We start from the raw sequence: 20306 nt of genomic DNA, 5'->3' as shown, positions 1-20306 counted from the left end.
TCCTAATAGGCCATTCATTATATTGTGCAATTTTACTTGTGATAATCTTAATCATGTTTCTCCTGTCTTTTTTGGTCTATCAAGAATAAATCATGGCTGGGATCCTTCATTAACACCATTATCGGGAACTTGAAGCTTTCGATATCGAATATTCATATCAGATATGAGGATCTTGAGAGGTACTGTTAATATCATTTTATTTAAACAAAGGGTTATTACAAAATTTTAAACAATGGAAATTGTTTTACCTGGTATCACCTTTTGACTGCCTTTTTTAGCAATCCCGAGCACCCATTTGCAGCTGGCGTAACTTTAAAGAAACTCTCAGCTGTTACAGTTGATGATATGGGGAATGAGACGTTTATTAGTGAGGGAGCTCTAGATCATATTCGGAAGGTTGTTTCTTAATATTATCTGTAACCAGAAATTGTCTCCCCCCTTCCCCCGACCTGATCCTCTCTTATTTGTTCTACCTATTTTTCACCTTGGTTACCATATTTCAGACATGGATTTTGTTTTCTTCAGGATGCTTGTAAATTTTGTAGCTATTTACGACATCAGATATAAAATTTGTCCAGCATGGTGTTACACTTTTGACTTTGAATTTCTCAGTAAAAATGTTTCTTGAGACGTCTCTTAGAATTACCATCTAAGTTGCATTTGATTACAATCTTTCCTGATATGACTTACAAAATTGTAAGTAAATCTTAAGACTCTATGAAAATCATAATAAATTCTGAGCACTCCTGGAAAATGTTCTCACTTGGTGCATTAAGTTTTATTAAATTTTATATGGATAGATGTTTCGCAATAGCATTCTTTTCTTATTTGGTGTCCCCAACGGTATGGAAATATTATTCTCTCCTTATCTGGTACCCCTAAATTGTTTTGCAGTCCATAGAACTTGAAGAGCTGGCTGTTTATTTGGATTCTGATATCATTCCTTGGCATATTAATAAACCATGGAAGAAATTGCTGCCAATCGAATGGAGTCAGGTCTGTCTGAATCTGTGTGCATGTGTTATGTACACCTTCTGGGTCAATTAAATTGCACCATGATATTTTTTACTGTTTAGGTTTTTAAAAATGGTACCAAAAATGGAGAGGCAGCAGATGAGCTTGTTAGGAAACACGATTATATTCTGCAGCCCGTGACAGGAAATGCAAACTATTCAAAACAGAGACCAAATGCGTCTGCTAAAAGTGGTCAACCTTTACAGAAAGCCTTAGTGAATTTGGATGACGTTACCCTCTGTTTGTCAAAGGTTTTTGTTCCTATAAATATTAGTTTTTTGATATTTACAGAAATCATGTTATGAATTTAGCTGTTTACATTATGCCTTCCTCTCTACAGAATGGTTATAGGGACTTGTTGAAATTAGCTGATAACTTTGCTGCATTCAATCAACGATTGAAATATGCGCATTATCGACCACTTGTGTCTGTCAAATCTGATCCAAGATCTTGGTGGAAATATGCCTGCAAAGTTATTTCAGAGCAGATGAAGAAGGCCAGGTACCAAATTGGATGCTTCTTTTCACCTAATTTTTTTTAATATTTTCTCTCTTAATAGCATTCTTTCTATCATTTACTTGGTGTTTTGAAGGCTATATAATTGTACACAAAACACATGTAAAGTTATAAACTTATAATACACAGGAATGTTAATCTGGGAGAGTGATTAGTAAAATGAAAGATCCTTATCTCCCTGGAAGAAAATACGTCAAAAAAATCCTAAGTTAAACGGAAGATGTTATCTTTCCAAACATGCGGAAGAAAGAAAGGCCTATGGGAGTATATTGAAATCGTTTAAGCAAGTGATGCTTTATGTATGCATATATAGATAGCATAGTGCTACAAGGATCTTTGTGTAATGGAATAAGGTTTAGTAATTGATGGGGACAAGGATCAGGGATGAGATAAATATAAGGATAGCCAGACACACCAAAATCAACTTAAAGTGTCTGTTTTTCACTTTTAGCTTTGCCAAACATGCTATAAATGGTGTTTATGTCATGCCTGTGATCCATCTTACAAATGAGACCCTCCTTGATCCTTTCCGGATGTGCTTGACTGCCCCCATAGTACGCTCACTCGGGGACTTCTTGAAAACGTTCCTTTTCATTTTGATCTCGTGCTTAGAAAACGATTCTTTGGAAATGATTAGCTAGCAGAAGCTTCCTGATGTTGATCTTTATATTAATTAGGTCAGAGCAGTAATCCGAAACCTAGTTTTTTTAACAAAATATATGGGATATTGTATTTTGCAGCGGAAAACTGTCTTGGGAGCAGGTCTTGCGTTATGCAAGTTTACGCAAGAAATATATATCCCTCTATGCTGCACTGCTGAAATCTGAAGTCACACGGGCCATTATTGATGACAATACTGACATCGAAGAAATGGATCGTGAACTTGACATAGAACTCATAATTCAGTGGAGGTATTTTTCTTGCAAACAACTTAAAAATTCATGGGGTTTAAAAAAAATACCCATTGATTATAATGTAGTATACTTTTTAAGTATAGAGATTGCTTTTGTTTATTGTTTGTAAATGTTAATTTCTTTTACCTTTTGGCTTTTTTTTTTCTCTTTTGAGAGAGCTCTGAGTTGGAGGGACAGGTTGCTTTTCACACTATCCCCCCCTCCCCCCTCCCCCCAACTTTTAGTGTTTTTTACCACCAAAGTCCTGAGTAGCACCTCAAACTTTTAGAAGAGAGAACAGAGTGATGGGGAAATGGGTTGATCTGCGGCCTGTTTTATGTTAAAATGATGTTCTAGAACTAAGTTGGTTAGAACTATTTGCAATGTAACAGTTGTAGAAGGAGATAATTAGGAACTTATTTAATACTTTCGAAGTAGGATATCTAGTTATGGTCAATGTGCTCTTGATCTTCTTACTGTTGAGCAGGATGCTGGCACACAAGTTTGTAGAGCAATCAGTGGAGTCGGACCTTTACTTGAAAAAACAGAAAGCAAAGAAATCATGGTGGCCATTTGGAGGGTAAAACCCTTATATGTTTGTATATTGATTTACAATTGTAAAAGTCATAAACTAGTTATTGTCATCCTGATTTTTTTCTTTTTTTAATTTTTCAGGTACGGTCAATCTACAGAGGATGAAAATGAACCTGGGAACCTTACTGTTGAAGACTGGGAGCAACTGAATAACATGATAGGTTACAAGGAAGGTGATGAAACACTTCCACTGGGAACTCATGACAAGGGTGATGTTCTTCATACTCTGTTAGAGGTTCACATGAAACATAATGCTTCCAAGCTTACTGACGCGCAAGAGTGCCTAGCTGAATTATCTTCTGACAATCTCAGTTGTTTGATTAAATTATACTCTGAAACAAAAATTTTCGACTTGAAATTGGGATCATATCGGTTATCATCTCCAAATGGACTACTTGCCGAGGTATGATCTCTGACACTTTTCATCACTAAATAGGTGACTCTTTGCCTTCGTATTTTTGTAAATAAAAGTCTTCCATTTCTTTTATAAGAAATTCTTTTCCTGTGCACAGAGTGCCACTGCGTATGATTCACTACTTGGTGTGTTCTGTTATAAGCCAATTGATGTTGAAGTAGACTGGAGTATGGTTGCAAAAGCTTCTCCGTGCTACGTTACTGTATGTTATTTCTTTTCTCATTGTTGAATGCCATTTTTATTAAAATGTCTTAAAACTGATGATTTGTTATCAACCAGTATCTCAAGGACTCAGTTGATCAGATCGTCAATTTCTTTGAAAGTAGTGCGGCTGTTACGCAGACAGTAGCTTTGGAAACTGCTGCTGCTGTACAGGTTTGGCTTAAATAATTTTTTTTGTGTGAATTGACCTGTTCTGAATATGTTTGTATTAAGATACAGTGTATTGAGATGCAGGAGATCTGATTTATTTCACCTCTATAGTGTTGTCGGTCTTTGCTATCTGATCAATTAAATTACGCTTCCGTCTATACTAATTTTTACTTCTTCCAGATGACAATTGATGAAGTTAAGCGAACTGCACAACAACAAGTTAACAAGGCAATGAAAGATCAAACCAGGTACTAACGTTCGTGGCTTGGTGCGATCTTTTCCAACAATTTTTAACTGGTTTGCAAAAGTGTCATTATGATTGTGCATCATGTGTACTTTATATTACATTGTTAGTCTTTATCTGGTTTATAGCATCTTGGTGTTTTCCAGCACGTGATTCAAGGGAGATGAGCATGATTAGCTATAGAATTATGTAGAGGAGGAAATGGTGATCATTTGGCCTTTTTAATAAAGTGAATTTATTTATCAATTATTAGTAAAGTCCATCTTAATACATTGGCTGGCTCCTGCCCCTATCTGAAGATGTCTTGTGCATGATTGATTTTATTTGCCATTCCGTGAACTCATAGGAGTGCAAGGATGAATGCAATGAAAGATATCAGGCATTTTAATCCTATTTGCAATTATGTGAACAACTTACAGGAGAACAAGAATGCAGTGGATGACTGAACCCAAAAATTATCTTTGGTGTACTCTCTAAAACATGTTAAATTATTTGACAGTAGAAACTAGAAAGTGCAACACATTCATATATAGTATATAGCCATTATACTTTTGCTTCTATTTTGGGAAACCGTAATACTTCAACTCATTTTTTGCAACAGTGAGACTTTAATTCATAGTTGACTTTCTTTTGCTTCTAGATTTTTCTTGGACTTGGATATTGCGGCACCGAAGATTACTGTACCTACTGACTTCTGTCCTGACAAAATCAACTCAACGAAGCTTCTGCTTGACCTGGGACATCTTTTTATTCGTACTCGGGTTGGTTGCAACATGTTCACAACTTCTCCATGAAATTTTCTTCACCAAACCATCTGGCAATTATCAAACATGCTTGTACCATTTCTGCAGGTTGATAATGAAACATCGTCAAGTGATGAGAGCAATATGTACCTCCAGTTTGATCTGGTTCTGAGTGATGTATCTGCGTTTCTGGTTGATGGAGATTATCACTGGAGTCAGCTACAATTGAATAGTTCTGCTGGTTCTTCTCCATCTGCTTCTGCTAGAATCTTGCCTGTTGTTGATAAATGTCGGTTGATAGTTAATCTTCAACAGGTAACAAATTTTTGCGTTGAAATTTTTGCTTAATATATCCGTTCTTATGATTGGACACTATTGGAACAAATCCATGTAGATTCGGCTGGAAAATCCCTCTTATCCTTCAACAAGAATTGCTGTTCGGCTACCATCTCTAGGGTTTCATTTTTCGCCCGCTCGTTACCATCGGCTGATGCAAGTTGTAAAGATCTTTCAGTCAGAAGATAGTGATGCTGTAGATACTCAGCGTCCTTGGGACCAAGCTGACTTTGAGGGGTGGTTATCTGTTCTCAGTTGGAAGGTTACATTTTTTTTAATGCAAATGTATCAGTAATCACTTTGGAGGTTGTGAACTTTGATCTTCCCTCAACTTCCTGTATATTTCTAATTTTGGCAGGGTGTGGGAGGTAGGGAAGCTGTATGGAAGCGTAGATATCTTTGCCTTGTGGGGCCTTTCCTTTACATACTTGAAAAGCCTGGTTCTAGATCATATAAAGATTATCTCAGGTGCAACTCCTTTCTTTGACCTGTGTGGTACTAATGTGATGAAGAACTCTTTAATAGTAATATAAAATAATCGATCTTGATGGTAAATGTGGATATATACTCGCTTTATATTAATATAATTGTCTTAATAAAATCTTACATAGAAACCAATATCTCGTCAACCTTTATGTTGTATGTGCAGACAGTTGTATTAGCCTCTAGGTTAGTTTGAAAGGGCTTGCCATGTACATAATATATTCTTTTAGAATATATACATGTATATAATGCAAATATCTGAATTTAGTGATACTTCTGCAATGAAAAAGAGGAGTCATTTAATAAGACTAATAGAATCTTACAAGGGATGATGAAAAACTAGATTTGTTGGGTACTTGAGTTAATTTGGATATGGGCGCACACTTGACGACATTATCTTTAGTAAATGACGACATTTGTGTGTGTGTGTCTATATATATATATTCATCTTATCTACCCAGTCACCAAAGTACATATACTTGGTTACCCAAAGTTTCCTCGTGTTCTGTTGGATATTCATTTACTCGAATTCCCGACATTGGTGTATTTTGCATAATCTCAAATTTAGATTTTTTTTTCTTCACAAATCATATTAGAAATTGGTTCTAAGTAACTACTTGAAAAAGAATATTGTACTAGTATTAATAGCAAATAAAAAAGTAATTATATCGTACTAGTATTAAAAAGTAATATATATATATAAATTCAGTTTTGCAAAAACTAAAAGTATTACTTAAACTATTGTGTTTAGATGATTTAAGGCATCCATTTGATTATATTTACATAAATTTTCTAATTCTAATTAGGGCTGTCAAAAAAATTCAAAAAATCCGATATTCGTCCGAAAAATCCGCATTTGTATCCGAGAAAAAGCGGATATAATCCGTATCCGAGAAAAAACGGATATTATCCGTATCTGAGTTCGGGGTATTCGAATCCGAAAATAAATACATATATGATATTTAAATTATATAAATATAAAATTATATATAATTTAAAATTTATTTTTTTAGTTTATAGTGTGTAAATGTATTAAATAATACGTTTATACAAATTATATATATATATTGTACACTTACTTTATACATATATAAATATATTATGTGTATTTAATCGTATAAAATGTTCTAAAATCATCGTCAAAACGGTAGGGGCAACAAAAAAAATTCAAAAAATCCGATATTCGTCCGAAATATCCGCATCCGTATCCGAGAAAAAGCGGATATTATTCGTATCCGACATAAAGCGGATATTATTTGTATTCGAATCCGATGATTGCGGATACGGATCCGAATTATCCGTTTGACAGCCCTAATTCTAATAATTGTTTTTTATCATGAACAAAATCGAAATATATTTTTATAATCTATATATGCAAGCACATCTAAATCCTGTGCAGGCACTTTGAAAAAATTAAAATATTTTATAGTTATAAACTTATAATTAAGTTATTGTAAAATATTTTACATATATAACTATATACTAGCTTATAGCCCGTGTGATGCATGGTTTTCTAAAATTTATTATTTATTACTTTTTTTTAATAATTTTTTAATGTACATATATATTGTCATTTCTTTTTTATTTTTGCAATTTGTTTTTTTTTTATATTTTGTTGTAATATTGTTGCAGCAAATATGCAGATATTGATAAATATAAGGATGTGGAATTGAACTACAACTATATATAACAGAATATCTATTAATATTATATATATAGTTGTATCATTAATGTATCATAGGTTTTTGAATAATAGTAGAACAATGTAATTTTTTTTATACTTATAATTTATTAAATCTCTAATCATATCCTATCTAGGATTGTATTAGGATATTGTACCGCAATTGGTGTTTGAATAGTAGTAGAACAGTGTAATCGTTTCCTATTTATGATTGTATTAAGAATATGATCTTAATTGTCTATTTTTAATTATATCAGATCAGTGGTTGATATTGTTTTGGAGGTTTAGGATCAAAGTTTAGGATAAGAAGTCCATTGAGAAATGGACCAAAGTGTCATTTTGGGGTGAAAAATGGTCTAAAATGTCACTTCTGGAAATTATGGCCCAAAATGTTACTTCACCACGTTACATCGTGTAGCGTTTGGAAAACAACCCAAAACACTACATAATGTAGCGTTTTGCTTCCTTTTTTTATAGTTTTTTAAAGCCATAATGTTACTTCATGTAACGTTTATGATATTTTTGTTTTTTTTCTTATTTTGAGCTTATTTTGGTGTATTTTTTAGGGGTCCGGAAACACCACTTAATTTTACGTTTTCGATATTTCTTTTTTATTTAATATTTTTTAAATTTAGGAATATACCATAATTTAACAATTTTTAACAGTTTAGGGTTCACCAATCCACTTTTGAATTTTAGAAATATTAATAAAAGAACTTAATAAATGTTATACCGATTTACGATTAAAACCCTAGGAACCAAAAATGTAAACTTTAAATTAAACAATTTTAAATTTTAAGTTAATAAATTTTATGATTTTACGGTTCACCAATCCCCTTTTGGATTTTAGAAACAATTTTTTTTTTTTAGCGTTTGGTGCCAAAAGTCTACTATGTCACATTTTGCACATCTAAAAAAAAGAAAAAAGAAAAAGTGCATAACGCTAAACGATTTAGCGTTTTGAGCTTTTTTCCTAAACGCTACACGATGTAGAGTCTTGAAGTGATATTTTGGGCCTTGAGGGCCACCACCCAAGTCCATAACACTTTTTATATATGAGGATATAATTTGTGTATATAATGTTTGTTATGTAAACATGTGCATGTATAATATGTAATCATCAGTATTGATTTCATAATCTTTTGTAATACTTGTAATTGTAGTAATTCTTAACCCTGGTTTGTCTTAGCTGGCTCTAAAGATGGAAACCAAGACGTTGGGTTAGAATCTCATTAGTTATATATTATAATTCGATATTCATACTATTAGCTCTAAGCATACTACTAAAGATATAGGGTGTAAATTACATCAAGAACGTATTATGCCTTGTCCGCCAGCACTCGAATGCCAATATTATCATGTTTGTTGAATCCGTGTATTCTTGCATTTCATTCCCTCACACCTGCACCCGGTTTCTTGTTTCTTAGCTAACATTAGTATCTTATGTCAACTTTAAAATGGGATACAATGTCTAAAACTAATAGAATTATTTTTTATTAATTTAATATACTAGACACTTTTTCGTTTGTCAATTATGTAACTAATTTCTATTTGTTTTTGTAGTCTACGTGGAAAACAATTGTATCAAGTTCCCCCTGAAACTGTTGGCAATGTAGAGCATGTCTTGGCTGTTTGTGATATAGAAAAATCCAATAATAAGGTTCAAGTTGGTTCAATTTGAGAGCGTAATACTGCTTTCTTTTAATGTTTATCTAATGACAGTTGGCAACATGTCTTGCTGGATACCCTCATATTTTCTGCGTGTAGGTTGTCGAAGATGCCAATGCACTTATACTAAGATGTGAGTCGGAGGAATCAAGGAAGATATGGCAAAGTCGCCTCCAGGGGGCTGTTTATCGCGCATCGGTATGTTATTACTCTGTATATTTCAATTACTGTTTGCACTGTTGTGTTCCTTTGTAAGGCACATCAAGGTATATTTCTATCGTTTGCAGCAATATCTTTCCTTTCCTGGAAGTAGATATCCCATCCAATTGTTAACATCTTTTAAAATAGAATTTTTACTTCAGTAATTTCAGTAGATCCCACTAATTCAACCGCTTTTTCTTCTCGTTTCTTTAACTTTCTTAATCTCCTTGCCCTACCCAAATTTTAACAATTGGGTGGGACGGAGGGAGTAGTAAATATTGTTAATTTTGTAAGACGATGCGGTGGTTTTTCCTGATCTGTTACATGTTGATATTCATTTTGGTCCAATCGCATGCGCTGCAACAAGCTCTTTTAGCCAACTTGTTTATATTCTTTTTCGGTGGTTGGGAAGGGGAATAGCCCTTAAGCAAAGCTGCCTCCGGCGATATCCGATCTCTAGACCTCGAAAGGGGGGGGGGGATCTCTGGATGCTAACTATACATGAACCAACTGCTGAGGGTAACACGAAAATTCCCCCCTTACCTTCCATGATAGTCGAAGAACATATATGGATATAATATGCGACATAAAGAAGTGCTTTATCTATGAATGAATGTACAGTGTGATGGATGAGTCATTGCCTTTACAGTATAATATCTTATATTATTTGAGTATAATGGATGTGTACAAATCAATGACGAAACTAGGTCTTTAAGCGAGTAGATAAGTATTAGGTCTAAACTTGGCAGCAATAAAATCGATTCAGGTTGAAGAATGTTAAAGGATTTTTTGATACCATAATAAATGCTAATTAAGTGTACTATGTCTGAGATTGTTAGCATGTGCATTGTTTGGAAAATAAGATATATTGTTGGTGTCTCAGTGACCTATGTAAAAACCTTCGATGTGCATTAGTCTGGCTAACCCTGCCTTGCGGCTTTCAGAAAAGTGTATGGTCTTAATATGCAATAATTACATATGATGATCACTGTAGGATTTATAGCATGGGAGTTCTCGTATAAATCTATGTGAAATTGTTGGATTTCCGTCTGACGAATGTATGCGCTATATTGTTTTGTTTGAGGTTGCAATCATTTCTGCCTAGTTTATTTATTTATTATCTGTTTGGGAAGATCAACACCTTACAATGTCCGACTGATTGTGAGTGAAGATCCTTTATGGATGTAAAGGCTTTCCTAGATATGTGGTTACGCTCACCAATATAGCTGTCGCAACTGAGGCACATTCTATTGCATTAGGCACAGAGCCAATATTACTGAATTATCCTCACTACTAGAATTTTCATGCAGGGCTCTGCTCCTATAACTGGTGTGTTGGAGACTTCATCTGATTCGGACGAATCTATAAAATCTGTTGATAAACATAATTCTGTGGATATCTCAAAGATGGAAATGATGTTTATAACTGGTGTTCTTGATGAGCTAAAGATACGGTTTAATTATAATAACCAGGTGGGTGTGGACCCAAGCCTTGGTTGATATGTATGTTGTGGAATGTTGTATTGATTATTGTACGTGTGATTAATAACTTTCTCTGACCTTGTTCAGCATGATAGAGCTTTCAAGAAGGTGCTTCTAGCTGAGGAGAGTCGTCTTTTTGAATTTCGAGCAATAGGTGGTCAGGTATGATTAAATTGCATCTTCGCTTTTCTATTCTTTTGTATCACATTTTATATTCCAATAAATTAATCTGTGTACACAGGTGGAACTTTCACTGAGAGCAGGTGATATGTTCATTGGCACTGTTTTAAAGGCTTTGGAGTTGGAAGATTTATTTTGCTACTCAGGGGTATCACAGGATCAGCCCTTATATTTAGCACGATCCTTCATTCGTAGTACTGATGAACCTTCCATCTTGAAAGGAACCGAAGGTCAGACTTGTGACAAGATTGAGCGAAATCAAAGTGAAGATGAAAATTTCTATGAGGCATCAGATACTCTAATTGATCCTGTTGATAGTCCGAAGCTTTCACTTGGAAATGTATCTGAATATCTTAGTTCCCAGAAATCTCTCTCCGAATACCTGAGTTCCCAAAAGTCTCTTTCCTCGGAGAAATCTATACTAAAGCCCCCTAGTTTTTCTCGTATTGATGGTTTACTTCCTGATGTCAGTCTCCAGACTCGTGAGGAGTACGTTGGTGTTGATGTCACTGATGATTTAAATAGTTTTGTGAAAGCTCAGATAGTGATTATTGATCAGAATTCGCTGCTGTATGATAATATCGATAAACAGGTCTGGACCTTTCCCTGAAAGTCATTTTAGTTTTTTTTGAAACCAAGTTATTTTAGTATATTACTCAATGTGGTTGTGAACTTTTCCTTTTTTGTCTAACCCAGGTGACAGTTACCTTAGCGACCCTATCATTTTTCTGTCGTAGACCGATGATAGTTGCCATCATGGAGTTTGTAGATGCTATCGTTGTTGAGGATGACACATGTGAATCTTTCAGTAATAGTTCTTCAGCTGCCACTGCCCAACAAGAGAATTTGACAGAAGAAGAGGTTTATAATCAGCGGTTAGCTGCCAGTGATGAGCCTACTGTAAAAGGTTTACTTGGAAAGGGGAAGTCTAGAGTCATGTTCTTTTTAGCACTGAATATGGCTCATGCTCAAATATTGCTGATGAAGGAAGACGGGACAAAGCTTGCGACTTTGTCACAAGATAATTTCCTGACTGATATCAAGGTTTGAAGGCTCTTTCCTCAGTTAAAGCTTTACATGCATCACAGAAATGTATAAAATGATTACCACAGTAAATTCCTATTTAATTGAGTTATGTACATCTTTCATAATATATGTATGAACTAAATATGAAACAAAATAATTACTCTACAAATAGATGAAGTAATATTAATCCCAACAATATTTGGAGTCTTTTTCCTTCCAAATTTACCTTTTTAGGACGATAGAAATGCGTTGACAACGCTTTACTGAAACACTTCTTGAACTTATTGTGACCAACACGTGAACCTCTTTTACGTTAATGCATGATAAATCACTTGCGTTAATGCCTGTTTGGTAGGTTAACGCATAATTGGTAATACGTGAACCTCTTCTAGGGTAGGTCAACACAGTTGATAACACGTGAACCTCTTCTCGTTAGCTTAAAACTGAAAAGGCGTGACCAGGCGTTGTTGAACGACTTTGGCTGATTCTTTCAAATTTTGGTGCAGTCCTTCAATTTCTTTATTTTTTGTTGCATCTTCTTCCATAGAATTACATCACTCAGATTAATGAGATACTAAGCTTTTTCAACTATTTTAATTCAAGCTAGTTTAATTATTAAAATATTATTTTTCATACTTGTCACCCATACAATGTGCAGGTGTTTAATTTCCTAAAATAATATTTGATGTATATATTAGAATCTTTGTTGGTTGTATTTTCATAACTTTTGAAAATACGCACACATTTTAAGTATGTGCATTACTGAGACTAGAACCCTTGATCCTTCAAATCATTTACATATTTATCCGGGGATTCGAGCGTGGCTGACAACCATGAACAAAGTTACTCCTGCAGCACATATCACAACTCAGTTTAATTGGACTGCTGAGTTCTATTTGGAAGTTATTAATGCTTCAACTAGTTGGCTGTAACTTGAGTTTAATGACCCACCTGCAAGTTGGTGTACAATAAGATGATGTCTTTGGCCAATTAACTCCTGGTTTTTATGTAAAGATTTTACAATTGCACTCGTGTTTCTGTCTAACTAGTTTGTATCTTGTTATTTGTCCTCATTACTCAATAAAGAGAAGCAAATTCTAAACATTATAAATTCTTTTCTGATCAGGTGTTCCCTTCTTCTTTTAGCATTAAGGCCTCACTTGGAAACCTCAAAATAAGTGATGACAGTCTCCTCAGAAGTCATATCTATTTCTGGGCTTGTGATATGCGGAATCCAGGTGGTAGTTCATTCGTGGAGGTATGGCTTTGCAATATGCATAAATACCTTATATTTAGTCTGCAAGTGCTTTTCCATAGAGCAATTCATGTGGTTGGTTTGTAAGTATAGGGAGGGGTATGATGTATGCCGACCTAACCTTTACTCCAAAGGAGCATATAGGTTATTTCCGCAAGGACCCTGGTGTGGATATTGTAGAAAAAAAATTATAAGAGTACCTAATGAAAGATAAGAGACAATAGATATGATGCAGGTCAACACTTTAAAAAGCCCAAAGAGACTATTTGGGAGCAATATAAAAGGCTTTGGTAGCCCATCAATTAAAATATATTAGAATTTAGTTATTATATATAAATAGTTCTCTAAAATTAGAGAAGATCCTATGTTATAGTTCTATTGGAAACAGGGATGTGTTCTTGTTTTCGATAAAGGAAAACTATTATTATACGGAATATTTTTATTGAAACAGCTGGTCTTGTTTATTTCTCTTGCGTGCTTCTTGCTCTTGGGAAATAATATTGTATGTAATGGTGCTCTGGATTTTTTTATGGATTTCTGTCCTTGATGTGGATAAACCAGGAGGAGACGTTATCGGCAAGTGGAGACCTAGATTATTCCTACTGTTAATTTTTTTATGTCTACAAGGACAACACTAAAATTTGAGGAAGTGCCAGATAAGTTCATTGAATGAGTTGCATTATGATAGGTTTTAGTGCAGTACCGCTTTCAAATTTTTTATTTGACAAGGAACAATGTTTGCAAGTACTGAAGAATAGGAAGCTTATGCCTCTTAGGTTTTAAAAGCCTGAAAGTTGATCCCACTGAGTATGAAACCCTTTTTTTAGTTAAAGGATTGGGGAGCGTGTTAGAAATGATATGCCCTTTATTGTGAAATTTATGTTGCCTCTCTGTCAGGAGTAGTTCTGTCTCTTTTTCAGGGCAGCATCTTTATTTTTTTAGTTTAAAGGATTGGAGAACATGTTATAACAGATATGTCCGTTAATGTGAGATTCATGTTGTCTCCTCCCCTTCAGGGATAGTCAGGTCTTTTAAAAAGTAGGAAAACAACTACAAAAGTTATAGAATTGTTAAATAAATAAATTGGCTACAATTAACTGACAAATATAAAATGGGATGTTGCCTCATCGTTTTTTTTAAGTTAACGTGTTAAATCAGGGTGCAAGATTTCTAATGTTGAAACTTGAAAGAGTACATTTGTTAGATGGTCTTTCTCTGCAGAGGACAGTTCTCCCATTTATGTTCTGTTTTTAAGTCCAGATTCCGTACTATATATAGTACAACTGTTATTAAGCTTCACTTGATGCATGCCATGTATTCTTTTGGCCATTTGTCTGTAATTGTAACTGCAAGTTGAAGTCGTTATAGTATTTACATTTGTAATATTGACCATATGGTAGGTCCAGCGCATGTTTCCTTATCTAATAGCATTTTTATGTGAAAATGCAGCTGGAGTTCAGTTCATTCAATGCTGATGATGAAGACTATAAGGGGTATGATTACAGTCTTCTTGGACAGCTTTCTGAAGTTCGCATCGTCTATTTGAATCGCTTTATTCAAGAGGTAAATTGGTTCAGATGACTTACATCTGGTTATATGTTTTAATCTTTATCCTGATGTCTCATAAAACTGGCTTGTAGGTTGTCAGTTATTTTATGGGCCTTGTACCCAAGACTACAGATGATGTTGTCGAAGTAAAGGATCAAGTAACAAATTCAGAGAAATGGTTTACTAAAAGTGAAATTGAAGGATCACCTGCTGTAAAGTTGGACCTTTCACTTAGAAAACCAATCATTTTGATGCCTCGGAGAACTGACAGCCTTGAGTAAGTGCAGCGTCCAGCAGTTGTGCCCATCACCCTGTCATTGCATTTTTTGCTAATTTAATACTGTAGCAATCACTGATCTGCTCTACTATGTTTGCAGCTATTTGAAGCTTGACATCGTTCATATAACTGTGCGGAACACCTTTCAGTGGTCTATGGATAGTAAACAGGATATTAGTGCTGTCCACGTGGATATTTTAACTGTAATGGTAAGATATTTTTTGGAAGTATGAGTTTTGGTTGCCACTTGTTAGATATTGGATTAGCCTGGCTGAACTAAATCAAATATAAGCCTTCGTGCTGGTTAACTCCAACTTACTAAAGAAATCAATAGTAACTTAGTAGAGGGGGGAAAATATTATTTGAGTATTATGTTCTTTATGTGGTTCTCATAATATATTTAACGATATCTTATAAATATGATATTAAAATTCAATGAAAGTTACCAGTCACTTTGTCCATTTCAGTTTTATTTTTTAACATCCTCTGTATTCCCACTCAAAATGATTGACCTAATTTTGACTTCTAAATGTCAAATTTTGATTTGGAAGTTTGTACAGTTCATTTAATATTCGGGGAAAAGCAAGAGAGAAAAATATATATTGCTATATTGAAATTTGTAATACCATGGCGGCATTGGCTAGAATGAAGACATTTTACTTGAATTAGGAGATAAGCCGGATTGAATATTTAGAAAATTAGCTGATGAATTTCTGAGCAAACATTTTTTAGATTTAGTGACAGTGATATTTACTGCATAGGGGAAAAAATGGGACTTGGCTGATTTGTAGATACAATTTTTTGTGATATGGAGGCTTTTTGTTTGTAATTTAAACATTAAATTATGCAGGTAGAAGATATCAATTTAAATGTTGGTACTGGAACAAAATTAAGTGAAAGCATACTTCAGGAAGTAAAGGGGGTTTCAATTGTTGTTCAAAGGTCACTTCGTGATCTGTTGAATCAAATACCTAGTATTGAAGTTGCGATCAAGGTAATTTTACTTTAATCGTTATGATTGTCGACCTTTTTATTATATAAACATTTAAGTCAAAATTAACTTTATTATTACTTCTTCAGATAGAAAAATTGAAAGCAGTTCTCTCGAACAAAGAGTATCAGATAATCACAGAGTGTGCTCTGGAAAATATGTCAGAGACTCCTAATGTCATTCCCCCATTGGAAAATTTTATCATACCCTCTTCAAATAATGTGATTGACCATGTAGTTTCTCAAGGTCTTGATGATGCTGGATCTGATTCTCAAAGTGCGGGCATATGGATTACTACAAAGGTCTCTGTTGTTGTTGGTGTAGTTGAGTTGTGCCTCCATTATGGTCTCGCAACTGATGCGTCTCTTGCAACTCTTCAGGTATATTAATTGACTTTGTTAGTTGTTTTTTTGACGGGTACATGCTGCTGGTTTAGGGTTTGCTGGAATTTTTGGAAGCCCTCTCACAAGAGAAAATCATTACTTTAAGATTAATAATTTTTTAACTATAATATATGTGTATATTATATATACACACACATACATACTTAGAATAAGCTCCTATGTATATCAATAAACCTATATTAGATTCTTAATAAGAATTAGAGCCTAAAAAGGTAAATTACTTGAGACAGGCTACTAGAACAGTTGTCTAAACTAAATTATCACTATCCTACTTCATCCAAAGTCTTATAGGCCGTTTCCATATTGTTTTGCTTTAGCATCTATGCGAGTAAAAGCATGGTGCAACCTATAACTATGTGAGTACAAACTATATGGTGTAAGCATAAAAAGAAATTTACATGTTACATTGAATGAAGAGGTGTTGTTAAGTTCTTTTGGTATAAAAGCTGTTATTTCGTCATATAGCACAGGAGTTAAGAGGTGAATATGTACTTATATTATAAAAGCTTGAATTAGTTAAGTACACGAATAGCTCGAGATAAGCTTGATTATTGTGAAGTAGAATTTGAGTTTTTTACAACCAGAGTTCGAACTTCTCAGGAATTGCTTTACTCGGTTACCCCTCGACCGGTGAATAGCTAAAATCAGTAACAGATATAGTTCTGCTGGGTTCATATTATAATAATGTGTATTGTATTATTAATTTATTATATTTGTGTATGTATTGTTATTTTCATTTATTACAGTTTTTTATCTGTGTGTGTGTCAGGTCAGTGGTCTATGGCTTTTGTACAAGTCCAATACACTAGGAGAAGGTTTTCTATCTTCGACGCTCAAAAGCTTCACAGTTATTGATGATCGCGAGGGAATAGAGCAAGAACTTAGGCTGGCTGTACGGAAATCTAGGACCGTTGGCTACACTATGTCAGAGCATCTGACAGAGGATGATACTAACATTGTTGAGAACAATGTTTTTGATGAGTGCAACTTAGAATTGGTTCCTACAATGCTTCTCCTGGATGCGAAGTTTTCTCAGCACTCAACATCTGTGTCTGTATGCATGCAGCGACCACAGTTACTTGTTGCACTTGACTTTTTGTTGGCTGTTGTTGAATTTTTTGTCCCGGCAGTTCGTAGTATGGTGTCGAGCGAAGAGGATGAGAGCTCATCACATTTTATTGATGCAATTGTTATAGATGAACCAACATACACACAACCCGATATTGAATTCTCACTTTCTCCTAAAATTCCTCTAGTTGTAGATGATGAAAGATATAACCATTTCATATATGATGGGAAAGGTGGAACATTGTATTTACAGGACAGAAAGGGGTTAAATGTTTCTTCTTCCAGTGCAGAGTGTATGATATTTGTTGGCAGTGGGAAAAAGTTACAATTCAAAAACGTATATATTAAGGTATGTCTTGCACTCTCTTGGTATTATTTCAATCAGCTGAATGATCTCTTTCTTGGAGCTGGCTATGAAATACTTCAACTTGTGTAGGATGGGAGATATTTGGATTCGTGTATTTCCATGGGATCTGGCAGCAGCTATTCTGTTTTAGAGGTCGACAAAGTTTATTTGGTTGGACTGGATGATGATCAAGCTCTGAACTCTTCACGTGAATCCGGTGACAGTGTTGCTCAAAGTAACACAGTTGGTAGATCAACAGAATTCACAATTGATTTGCAGGTCCTCTCTTCCGGGTTTTGAAACTAAATCCTCCTTGGTGTTGCATTCAGTTTAAAAGATAGTTGAATTCGTTATTTAGTCTATGCAAATTCTTCGTGTATATGTATATATATATGTCATTTTAACTTGAAGTTGTCGGCTATTTGGTTTCTGATATGAATATAGCAATCAGCTGCAAAAAAGGGAAAACGCAGGGGAGAGTACCTTTTAAGAAAATTGTCAACAATGATTTATCTGTGAATAGATAGATTTGTTTAAGGAGTATTAGGAATACTTGGTTTAGCTTTAGCATACGACTATTTCTGTTTCATTTAAATTTTCTGATTATTTGGGTTAGGGGAGTTACTTGGTTCGAATGAGGTGTTATCTTATTCAGGGGTAAAAAGGTGTAGAAGGCGTAGATTATTTTCAATAAGGATTTGAATCATATGAATCTATTTTCAGTAAGGATTTGAATAATATGTTGATGGATGTATAGAACTACATTGGTTCCTTCTTTCCCGATGTGTAAAGATTTCTACTCATCCAACTCTATGTAGTCTGGCATATGACCAAGTCTATACAGTAATTTATGAATTTTTGACAGTCTCATATTTTTGAGATGGTATTTTCCAGGCTATTGGTCCTGAACTTACGTTCTACAATTCGTCAAAAGATGTAAACAAATCATCAAATCTCTCCAACAAACTTTTGCATGCACAGTTTGATGCATTCTGCAGGTAACCATCCCGTATTTCATGTGTTGTAGTTCAAATTCTTCCTCCTGTATGGATGCCTAGCTTGCGCTATGTAACTCATAAGCAATCTTATCAAATTTCTTTGTGAAAAATTGTACCACATATTTTGGTTGATTTACAGTTATGCTAATCCAAGCATGTTTTATTGTGACTATATATTATTATATATAGATATCCATCATATGTTCTATGTTTGAGAAGCTATTGTTACTTGGTACTCTGCCTAGATGTAAATGTTATGTTAAAACATCTTATCTTAGGTGTATCTATCTAGTTTATTAAGTAATATATATATGTATCAGATGAAGCAGACAAGCAGTTTTTCAATCATATTAATATAATTTTCATCTTCTAGGCTTGTAATGAAGGGTGATGCAGTTGAAATGAATGCAAGTGCTCTTGGGTTTACAATGGAGAGTAATGGAATCAGAATTTTGGAACCGTTTGATACTTTTTTGAAGTACTCAAATGCGTCAGGGAAGACAAATATACATGCAACTGTTTCTGATATATTTATGAATTTCTCATTTAGCATCTTACGGCTATTTATAGCAGTTGAAGACGACATTATGGCATTTTTGAGAAAGACATCAAACCAGATGACAGTATTGTGCTCTGAGTTCGATAAAATTGGAACAATTAAGAGTATGCTAAGATACCTGTTTTTTTGAAGTTTCAATTTAGAGTAATGTTTTTTTCTGGCTTGTAGTGTATTCACAAGAATATAATATACAGATCCTGGCAGTGACCAAACATATGCATTTTGGAGACCACATGCACCTCCAGGCTTTGCTGTTCTTGGCGACTATTTGATGCCACTGTTAGTAATTTTTTTGAGAATTTTATGTGGTTCCCCAATTGAATATTTACACGTGAACTACTATAATTATTACCCTTTCAATGACAGTGACAAGCCCCCAGCAAAAGGCGTGTTAGCAGTCAACACCAGCTTTGTAAGAGTAAAGAGACCCGAGTCATTTAAACTTGTTTGGCCCTTACCTAGTGGCGAGATTGCGGATTCTGAAGGTTTAGTTATGCATTACCAGACTACAAAATCTGTCCTCAGTGATAGGGATGAAAGCTGTTCCATTTGGTTCCCTGTAGCCCCTAAAGGGTATGTTGCATTGGGATGTGTCGTGTCCCCTGGAAGAGAACAACCTCCACTCACCTCAACATTCTGTATCTCGGTTTCTTTAGTTTCTCCATGTTCTTTGAGGGATTGCATCACAATCAGCTCTGGTCATCCGTACGTTGAATCTTCCATTTTTCTTTTTTGCATTACAAGGGTTTCTAAACATTTTAAATTCCAGTTATATGTACTTATTAAATTGTTTAAATAAATCATGATTGTAGGTATAATTCTAAAACAATATAAAGTAAATTGAACTTACTATGTAAGCGTGGGAAAGTTGGATCCAAAGCTTTTATTTGCTTGTGTACTTTCGTATTTCTTTAGGTTCATTGTCAAGCAATGGAAGTTTGGATCACTCAGAGTAAATTGCATTAGTTCTATTGCTTCTGAAATACCCCGCCCTCATTTTTCTGGTCTATATG

At 34.5% G+C, this 20306-nt stretch overlaps 1 protein-coding gene across 2 annotated transcripts in view; it reads left to right on the top strand.

Annotated features, from left to right (window-relative positions):
• LOC141684416 (uncharacterized) overlaps positions 1-20306 on the top strand; it is a 47802-nt gene that overhangs the window by 6088 nt on the left and 21408 nt on the right. For both annotated transcript variants that reach the window (XM_074489392.1, XM_074489391.1), the window contains exons 5-37: positions 85-179; positions 279-396; positions 895-996; positions 1077-1265; positions 1355-1515; positions 2271-2441; positions 2911-3003; positions 3099-3420; positions 3530-3634; positions 3712-3807; positions 3985-4052; positions 4689-4809; positions 4900-5106; positions 5186-5389; positions 5486-5595; positions 8855-8951; positions 9059-9157; positions 10471-10632; positions 10729-10803; positions 10883-11413; positions 11518-11865; positions 12974-13105; positions 14552-14665; positions 14743-14927; positions 15028-15136; positions 15778-15921; positions 16008-16298; positions 17092-17739; positions 17827-18015; positions 18631-18734; positions 19108-19397; positions 19488-19572; positions 19660-19998. In XM_074489392.1, the coding sequence (XP_074345493.1) occupies positions 85-179; positions 279-396; positions 895-996; positions 1077-1265; positions 1355-1515; positions 2271-2441; positions 2911-3003; positions 3099-3420; positions 3530-3634; positions 3712-3807; positions 3985-4052; positions 4689-4809; positions 4900-5106; positions 5186-5389; positions 5486-5595; positions 8855-8951; positions 9059-9157; positions 10471-10632; positions 10729-10803; positions 10883-11413; positions 11518-11865; positions 12974-13105; positions 14552-14665; positions 14743-14927; positions 15028-15136; positions 15778-15921; positions 16008-16298; positions 17092-17739; positions 17827-18015; positions 18631-18734; positions 19108-19397; positions 19488-19572; positions 19660-19998 (6104 nt within the window). The remainder of the gene's footprint in view (positions 1-84; positions 180-278; positions 397-894; positions 997-1076; positions 1266-1354; positions 1516-2270; positions 2442-2910; positions 3004-3098; positions 3421-3529; positions 3635-3711; positions 3808-3984; positions 4053-4688; positions 4810-4899; positions 5107-5185; positions 5390-5485; positions 5596-8854; positions 8952-9058; positions 9158-10470; positions 10633-10728; positions 10804-10882; positions 11414-11517; positions 11866-12973; positions 13106-14551; positions 14666-14742; positions 14928-15027; positions 15137-15777; positions 15922-16007; positions 16299-17091; positions 17740-17826; positions 18016-18630; positions 18735-19107; positions 19398-19487; positions 19573-19659; positions 19999-20306) is intronic.

The sequence above is a fragment of the Apium graveolens genome, chromosome 9 (assembly GCF_009905375.1).
Source record: "Apium graveolens cultivar Ventura chromosome 9, ASM990537v1, whole genome shotgun sequence".
NCBI lineage: Eukaryota > Viridiplantae > Streptophyta > Magnoliopsida > Apiales > Apiaceae > Apium > Apium graveolens.
The sequence above is the reverse complement of the archived record's forward strand: the minus strand, read 5'-3'. Positions and strand labels throughout refer to the sequence as shown.